Here is a 9,646-nt window from a genome sequence, read left to right as displayed (position 1 = left end):
GGTTAATAGGTTTGATAGGCAGGATCTTTTGTTACGGAAGCCATGTTGTGAGTCCCCAATTAATGAGTGGCTTTCAAGGTAACTCACAATTTTGTCTCTAATTATGCCCTCAAGTAGCTTACCTACAACCGAAGTTAGACTAATGGGCCTGTAATTACCTGTTACTTTTTTGTCTCCTTTCTTAAAAATCGGTGTCACGTACGTTAGGTCAAAAGAAGAAGAAAAAGAACAAGAAGAGAGGACGGAGAGGAAGCCTTAAGAGACGATACAAAGCGTTACACAGGTCATAAAGAAGAAGAACAACAAGAAGAGAGGACGGAGAGGAAGCCCTAAGAAGCGATAGAAAGCGTTACAGGTCAAAAGAAGAAGAAGAAGAAGAAGAGGTAAACACGGCGCGGCGAGGAAGCGACGTCATCAAAGGCGCCTCGGCCACTTCGGCGACGGTATAATTCGCTGCCGGTTTATTCTCCATGAATCAGTATACACGGCACAAGGCCTAATATTTAGATAGCACACAAACATTTACTTGTAGTTTTCTAATAAAGGTCCTGAAATCATAGCCATAACACAACACCTCGTTCTGGGCGTCAAAAAGAAGAAGGTAGCACGAAGAAGTGTGTCCCGGGGGCCGACCGTGAGCATGCCGGGACAGACCTTATTGTTCCTTGACAGAATCAGACTGGTGCTAAACCTTCTAGCTAGTCAATATAGGTGCCGAGAACTTGAAGCATGAACTTAATGAAGAGTCTCTTTCGCTACAGAACTGCGAAGGTGCTGAAGAGTGGTAAGTGAAGGGAAGCGGTGGTGGTGGCAGGGAGGGGAGTGGCGAGGCCGGGGCAAGACCCGTGCACACACACAACTGTTCAAACCTTCATTACCTCGGCATTGACTTATTAATGATGGATTGCTAATGGAAAAGTACACATGTATGCAGTTTGCTGATCATATTACAGCAAGGTTCATTTCACTGGCTGTCTCTCACTGATACCCTCTCCTTCAAACTTGCCTTTAAACACTTCACAAAGTCATCTTCATTCATTCTTATCACATGTCCACACTATCTCAAAGAGCCATGTTTCACTCATTCAAGTCGACCACTCTAAAATCTACTCCCTTTGCTATGACATCTACTATATACTATTATATTACCCTTACCCATATAGAGAGAGAGAGAGAGAATTTAATTATTTTTATTTATAATTATATAAATTTTGCACAGGGGTGTTGAGTGAGTACAACAGAAGTTATGCAGTGGCATCACCACCTCACCTTGAGCCAGGGGTATTCAAACCACAAAAGGTTCTCATCCTTACAAAGCTGTCCAGATATGAGTTTGAGAGGCGACGCCATCCAGAACTTACTGAGAAGCAACTTGAAAAATGTCTAAGATTAAGAGGATCAGATTACAACCTCCTGCTCTATCACCATTACATACACAAGGTGAGTTGTACAAAAGGTAAAATATGCTTCTGCCCATGGAACAAAATTATGTAACACTTTAGTATGCTAATTGTAGAAGTTTGAAGAGATCAAAGACCTGTATTTAGTTTGATCAACTATAATAAAACACTATACTTCAGTGAATATACTGTAAAATCCCAGTAGTTTTTTTTATTGTGTTCATTTATATACACCAGTGATTTATAATCCTTTGGTGTTCCAGTGTTATTTTTTCATGTCCTGTAGATAACCACCAAATCCAGTAAGTACCTGCCTCTGTCATTAACTTAGATGAGTTGGCATAGCTGTCTGTAATTTATTGCTAATCCGAAACATCCTGCTGCTATTGCATGACTAAGAACACTTTGGGAAAGATTGCCTGTCTGATAAATTATCCACACAATGAACTGCTGCAGTGATAGACTCACTTATCAGTGACCTACCTTGCATCAGTGGAAAACAGTGTTCGACCATGTTTTCTCTAGGCCCCTTTTTTCCGGATTGAGTGAAACTTTTTAGTACTGTGATTTTGTTGTGATGGCAATGAGACCTAACTTAATTCTTTCTCAAGCTTAAATAATCCATATTCATATGATGTTTTTGATGGAAAGCACATATGGGAGACTTATGTGTCATTGAAATGCAGAGTGCTATTTGAATGCTTCACATGAGACCCTGCTGGTAATGTAATAATCCATAAAAAAAAAATTTAAATAAAAAAAAAAAAAATTGGAGAGGCTAAATATGTCTCAAAAGATTATGTATGTGATCAGACAGCAGTTGACAAACGCACCTACAGTACCCTCCCGAGTTTCGCGCTTGCTTCATTCCGAAGATATAGAGCTAAACTCGAGGATCGTGAAACTCGGGGTATTGAAAACACTGAAAAAGCGCTTATTTGTTCCGACCCTTGGAGAAGCTGACTTTTTTTTCCCCCCTTTACTTCCTTGTTATCTCAAAATACGTACCTTGGAAAAAGGAAGAAAACGGGAAGAGAGAACAGGTCGTTTTGAAGCCACAGTTGAAGGCGGCTACCGTACAATTGGCTGACAGTTATGAAAACACGCTTGTGATTTGCTGGGAGTCCGATGACATCATCAACGGTGCTCACCCAATCAGCGGGATCACTGCCTTAAGGCGGTGTCACAGTGGCCGTTTTCCTCCAATCAGTGGGGCTATGGGCAACGCTCAAGCCCAACCGGGAGTGAGTTGTCACTTGTCCGTAAACTGGTGTCACACTGGGCCTTTTTCCTCCCACCGCGTTGGCGGCAGCTAGGGCAACCAGCAACTCCAACTTTTCTGGGTGTGCATCACACACGGCCAAGGTCGTTTGCCCGTATCCACAGCCACAACATAAACAAAGCACTTGCCCTGTATCAACATGGCATCGTCTGCTAAAGTAAGGGCTGTCATGGCTTGTGTTGCCATTACCCAAGTTATGGACTTGTTGCTGCAGTTAAATGGAAGGAAGAAGTGGTTGTGGGTATGTATGTAATGTATCATGTCTGTGGTTCCTCCGTGCCAGAAGTTCTCATTGTCAACACTGCGTGTGCGCAGCCAACCCACCCATCTAGACTCCGACCACATAAACACATGGATCGAGTAGCAATAAACACACACACACACGCATGCACACACCAGACTCATCAGGAATCATGGCAGATGTTTCTGTAAAACAGAAATGGCTCCATCATTTTCTAGAGTGTGTTAGAACATATTTGGTAAGTGGTTCTTACAAACCAAACATACCCAATGGCAAGAGGAGAGCAGTGTTAAAGATGGCTGCTCTCTTCTTGCCAAGAGTCAGGTTTGGTTCATGTGAGCCACTCACCATATATGTTCTAACACACTCAAAGAAATGGTGAAATTGTTTTTGTTTGTCAGAAACATCTGCCATGGTTCATGATGAGTCTGGTGTGTGCATGCATGTGTGTGTGCGTTTGTTGCTACTCAATCCACGTGTTTATGTGGGCAGAGTCTAGATGGGTGGGTTGGCCGCGCATGTGCAGTGCTGACAATGAGAACTTATGGCACAGAGAAACCACAGGCAAGCCACACTTACAACTGCTTCTTCCTTCCAGCTAAATGCAGCAACAAGTCTGTAACTTGGGTAATGGCAGCACAAGCCGCGACAGCCCTTACTTTAGCAGATGACACCATGTCGATACAGGGGAAGTGCTTTGTTTACGTTGTGATTGTTGATACGGGCAACCGACCTTGGCCGTGTGTGACACACACCCAGCAAAGTTGGAGTTGCCGGTTGCCCTAGCTGCCGCCAACGCGGTGGGAGGAAAAAGGCCCAGTGTGGCACCAAGTTACAGACAACTTGCTCCCGGTTGGGTGTATGGGCATTGCCCATAGCCCCAACAGTTGGAGGAAAATGGCCAGAGTGACACAGCCTTAAGGCAGTGAGGCCGCTGATATGGTGAGCGCCGGAGATAACGTCATTGGACTCCCAGTGAATCACAAACGTGTTTTCAGAACTGTCAGACAATCGTAAGGCAGCCGTCTTCAACTGCAGCTTCAAAACGACCGGTTCTCTCTTTCCATTTTTTCCTTTTTTCCAAGGTAAATAATTTGAGACTACTTGAACAGGAGTTCCTCACAAGCCCCCCCTCCCACTCTCCCCAGTTCTGGCTTCATCGTTTAATAAGTCTCTCTCTCTCTCGACTGTAGCCCCAATTTATGGAGGAAAATGGCCAGTGTGACACTACCTTTAAAGGCAGCGCACTTGACGCCGATGGTAAGTAGACATGACCCGTATATGTCAAAGCAACGTGAAACTCGGGGTGATAATGCGCTAAAGTCGGGATGGTAAGAATTTAGGACTAAGCGTGAAACTCGAGGATTGTAAAACTCGGATAGCGTGAAACTTGGGAGGGTACTGTACTTTGTTAATCTGGGAGATTGGTTTCCATAGATTCACATGTGTTCCAGTCAGCACAACTCACCAAAGTTAATGACAGTGTGTAGTCAATCCATTTTATAAAAAAATAAAATAAAATAAAAAATCCAGAAAAAAAAAATCTATTGAATGAAGTCTTAGCCATATATCATAATTTGTGTGGCAGGAGTGGGGGGGCTTTTTTATGTGTGTGTGTGTTCATATTTACATAATTGTAATTTATAGAAAATGAGCTATGCTCATGGGGTCCTGTCTCTGAGTTTCAACTGGTCAAACTTATCTTTTAAACTCATTAAGCTTTTGGATTGAACAACTTCCTTGCCCATGCTGATCCCATGATCAATGTATCTACTATTAGGAAAGCTGTATTTCTTGATACCTTTTAAATATCTTGTTTAATCAACTTCCTTTCAAACCTTCTATTTGAGTCCCATACAAATAAATCCTCTCTATCAGCTTGTACATTCCCTTCATTGTTTTGAACACTACAATCATGTTACCACTCTTGTCTTTCTTTTAAGGGTGGCAGCCCAAACTTTACAATTTTTCCTGGTACGTTAAATTCAGGCGTGGGACCAACTTGGTTACTGCTCCTTGTAGTCTTGTTTATATGTTTCTTTTTATATGGAGACCATAGTACTGCTGCATAACCCCATCTGGGATGGATCATAGCCACTATCACCTCTTCATCCATGTAATGAAATGCCATTCAATTTTGTCAACAGCTCATTAATTGTGGACCAGCACACCTAGGTCCTTCTCCTTTGCTATTTTGATATTTTTGTTTCCCATCAAGTAATCCCTTGATACCCTTCATGTGCTGTTACCCATTTCCAATGCCTTACATTGTATTTCCATAATATCCATTTCCCACTCTTGGCTCCACTCTTAAATCCTGTCAAGATCTTTAGATATTTTGAGGGGCCAATATGTGAGGTGATACATATTCTTTGAAATATGCTGCTGTTATACAATTGTAGTATCTGTTGTAGCCATAATTTATCTGGTGCCTTGGTTTAAGGTGAAAAATCATTTATATATAAAGTGTTTGAATTGGTCAAAAATTTTCATGACTAATATGGCAGTAGTGGTATGCCTGCCTGGCCCAGCTAGCCAACCCCAACCAATTGATGTGGATGTATTGGCAAGCCAAGCTGTTAACTGAAAAGGTCTCACCCCTATTCATAACTGGCATGTAGTTTACTATGTATTTTTATTGACTTACATAGTCTATCCTTCTTTGAAACAACTTTTAACCATAAAATTGCTTTTCATTTTGCAATCTGAGCCAAAGTAGTACACTATTATTTTTCTAGGGAGTTGAAAATACAGTGAATAGTGTCTTCACTGCTGCTGGTATTGAGACAAGAGTGGTCTATCGCTTTGACTACACTGACCCCAACATTGAGTGGGCTGATGCCATTGTGACCACTGGAGGTGATGGGACATTCCTACTTGCAGCTTCCAGAATCTTGGACAGAAACAAACCTCTCATTGGATTTAATTCAGATCCAACCAGATCAAAAGGACAGCTATGCCTACCTCAGAAATATTCTGTTGAAGTCCAAGAAGCAGTTGACAAACTGTTAAAGGTCAGTACAATTTAAGGTCTAATACATATTGTTCAGCATTCACACACTATAATTGTTGCTTGATATTTTGAATTTTACTATTGCAGTATGGGAGGCATTTTAATATATTTCTTTTAGGGGAAATTCCGCTGGACATTTCGAAGGAGGATTCGAGTCACATTAATTGGAGATGATATCTTCAAGCCACCTGTTGAACTTCACAACCAGCAATTGCAGTATCATGAGTACAGGCATGTGCTGCTGTGTTTTTAGTTAAATTGTAGTGAATGTTATAAGTTCTACAGGACATAAAATACTGTGCACCAGCTGTATGTTCAGTTGACAAAGAGTTGAATGTTGCTGCACATGACTCCTTAATTTTAATGTGTAGCTTCATACATGTTTGCATTTTACAAAATTTAATATTCATTACATTCATTACTTGCCTCCGTGATGTAGTGGCTTGCAAGCCTAGCTATAAATCTGCGGGCCTGGATTCGAATACCTGCCCAGGAAGTTAGTACACAGCCTACCCAGCTCTCCCTCTATCTCTATATTCATTTTTCTTCTTGGTTACTTTCTGTTTTCCTCATCACCATCACTTATGTACATTAATTTTGTTGCTCTTACCCTCTGTTTTTTAAGTGTGGTCATACCACCTCAACACTTCTATCCTTACTTGAGTGTAGATCAATTCCTAATTTCTGTGTATAGCTCTGACACCTTGTTCCCACAGGGGGTTATCCCAGAATGTGTGCCAAATTTAAGCATATAAATTTGATTACTTTAGAGAGTTTGATATTATTGGACTATTATTTTTATTATTATCTGTAATAATAATAAAAAAACTATTAATGACAAATATATTAGTATCCATGAAATTTTCACATGAACTTACACTGTTCATGGAAATATACGTTATTCTCAAGATTCCACATTATTTCTTATTTGAAACTACCTTATGTGAATCATTGCAGCTCAATAACCTAATTTCAAGTGCTGTGTAAGCCTAAAACTTAACTCTTGTGTTGTGTAGATACCTTGACATGGAACCTCAGTTGCGAAATGTGCAGAAGGAAATGCCCCCCTGCAGTGAAACGGGAATGGCCCGCAGAGTTCTTCCAGTCCTAGCTTTAAATGAGGTGAATTTCTATTCTGTTTGCTGATGGAATATATTCAGTAGATAATATATCTGTTAATGTATTGTACAGCTCAACTCTGCCTTTCAGCTGAGGACTCATATTTTTAATCAGTTGGACATTTATTGATTAGGAGGGCTGGGGATTTTTTTTTCAAATATTCATAATTAGAGGATGCTTTTTATAAATTATCAAATGTGCACACACTGGATATAATCAATACTCCATACGGGAAATTACTGTACTTCCTAGTTTAATATCAAATGTGTTTATAGATGATAGGATACACTTAACATGTGACAAATTCCTTTTCTTGCAGGTATTTATAGGAGAGTGTGTATCTGCCAGAGTTTCCTATCTTGAACTAAATATAGACGACATGAAAAGCATCAAGCAGAAGTGTTCAGGACTCATTGCTAGCACAGGTGTGTTGGTGTGGCTTACCTTCATTTTCCATGCATACTATAGACATTCAACCCACTTCAGTAGGTATCTGCAATGTAAATGTTATTATAAATGCACTAGGTAATGCACCACAAGAAAAGTCAAGTGACGTGTACCACCATGACAATATAGTGATATGATTAAATAGTATGGTACTTTTCCAACCCAAAATGAGGAGTTACAGCAAATGGTGTGAGTTCATGATGACATGAAGAGGTGAAAATAAGGAGTCATGACGTTCAACCATAGATAAGTAGTGCTTATTTCACTACTCTGCTGTCTTTCTCTACATTCTTGAAAATAAATGTTATTCTTATTTCAGGAACTGGATCAACCTCTTGGACATATAATGTAAACAAACTCACAGAACAAAATATGGAAGAGATATTAACAATTGTAAAAGAGGAAACTGGCTTCAAGATCAGAGATACTGATGAAAAATTTGTTCGGAAAATTACAGAAACATTCAACCAAATGCTGATTACCAGCCCAGGTAACCTTTCATAAAATAATTAAAAAAATTAGTATCAACTGAATGAAAATCAATTAATGTATTTAGTTATTTTGATTTCCATACATGTACTCTAAATATCATTAATTCACCATTCTTATATTTACAGAGGCACCCAGAATGGTATACACTATTCGAGATCAGCTAGTGTCTTCACCTTTGCGTGGTGAGTGCATTAAACCTCGAGGAGTAGCCAAAGCAATACGCATTAGGTCTCGCTGCTTTGATGCATCACTTGTAATTGATGGTGGGCTATCCTTTACCTTCAACGATGGAACAAGAGCATTACTAGAAATTCATGATGAAGACGCTCTTAGAACTGTGACTCTTCATGGAGATGTAACAGAGGTAGTATTCAAACATTAGCACCAGCAAAAGAAATGTGAACTATAGACTGAATTTATAATGGACATTTTGACGTTTCAGTTTTGCAAATAATTATCTGTGCCGAGATGTTCTTAGGCAATGATTTACACCACTTTTACCTCATGATAGTAACTCCATTTAGTAACTGTTGTGCCCTCTACATCCATTGTATCTCGAGTGTTTTACACTACAATAATTTTCCAAGGTATTAGTTACACTGTGATTATGTTGATCTGTGAATCACATTTACATGAAATACATTTTTCCTTTCTTTTGTTCCCAAGATCATTTTTAAGTACCTCATTGAATCCAGAATAGGATATCCATTTCATGCTGCCAGGGAATTGCAGTGATGCATGTTCAGTTTGGTTAAACAGAAATGTTGATATTAATGTGTTAAGCATATGTCAGAGTATTTTCAAGTGATCATTTTTGAATAACTTTCATAGTCCTCAGTTTTTAATATGATTTGGAGCTTCTGTACAGAGGAATAGTAAATAAAAATTCTGAAAATTACAAAAAAGTATACATAGTAATTTATACTTTCTTTCTCACTCATATATATATATATATATATATATATATATATATATATATATATATATATATATATATATATATATATATATATATATATATATATATATATATATATATATATATATATATAAGGTCCTCGAGTTTCTACTGTCTCGACCTACAACGTCTCGTGGTTACGATGCGGTCCCTATAAATGATTAAATATATAGTTCTTGTTTTGACTTCCAACATTTGCTTCGTAAATACAAACTTCGCATGGGAACTAGTTTGCTGAGCACGGAGGAAGAATATTCAGAGACAGGACCATGTGAGCGTAGCTCACTTTCTTTATATCACAACTAGGTAAATGCAGGGAAGGGGAAGGGGAGGAGGAGAGGGACAGAGTAAGTGATAAAAAATACAGATAGAGGATGTAAGAAGGGAGGATAAGGGAAAGGAGTGGAGGAAACGTAGAAATAGAGAGGATGAAAATAAGGGGAAAGGAGAAGGGCGTGGGGAGGTAGGGGCAGAAGGGAGAGTCAGGTCAGGACATGACCTGACTCTCCCTTCTGCCCGTACCCTTACTATTTCCCCTTCTGTGTGTGTGTGTGTGTGTGTGTGTGTTCATATAATCTAATGGGGAAGGAGAAAGAGAGGAAGAGAGTGAGAGATAAGGCTATAGATAAGAGGGTGTGAAAGGAGGAAACAAGGGAAATGAGTGGAGGAAATGGGAAGGGAAAAGGAGAGAGAG

The 9,646-nt window shown here is 39.5% G+C and overlaps 1 protein-coding gene across 2 annotated transcripts; it reads left to right on the top strand.

The window, feature by feature from the left end:
- The first annotated feature begins 432 nt into the window (after nucleotides 1-432).
- Nucleotides 433-8,648, top strand: LOC126995691 (NAD kinase 2, mitochondrial-like). Of its 2 annotated transcripts, none has more exons than XM_050855480.1 (8): nucleotides 433-784; nucleotides 1,220-1,440; nucleotides 5,662-5,937; nucleotides 6,055-6,167; nucleotides 6,953-7,058; nucleotides 7,375-7,480; nucleotides 7,822-7,992; nucleotides 8,120-8,648. In XM_050855480.1, exons 1-8 carry the CDS (start codon nucleotides 730-732, stop codon nucleotides 8,374-8,376), a joined length of 1,305 nt encoding a protein of 434 aa, XP_050711437.1. In that variant the 5' UTR covers nucleotides 433-729; the 3' UTR covers nucleotides 8,377-8,648. The 2 variants fall into 2 exon arrangements, with proteins under 2 accessions (XP_050711437.1, XP_050711439.1); XM_050855482.1 differs by lacking the exon at nucleotides 433-784 and adding an exon at nucleotides 812-926.
- The last annotated feature ends 998 nt before the right edge of the window (nucleotides 8,649-9,646 follow it).

The sequence above is a fragment of the Eriocheir sinensis genome, chromosome 8 (assembly GCF_024679095.1).
Source record: "Eriocheir sinensis breed Jianghai 21 chromosome 8, ASM2467909v1, whole genome shotgun sequence".
NCBI classification, from domain to species: domain Eukaryota; kingdom Metazoa; phylum Arthropoda; class Malacostraca; order Decapoda; family Varunidae; genus Eriocheir; species Eriocheir sinensis.
Note: the sequence above shows the minus strand (reverse complement) of the source record. Positions and strands in the feature narration are given on the sequence as shown.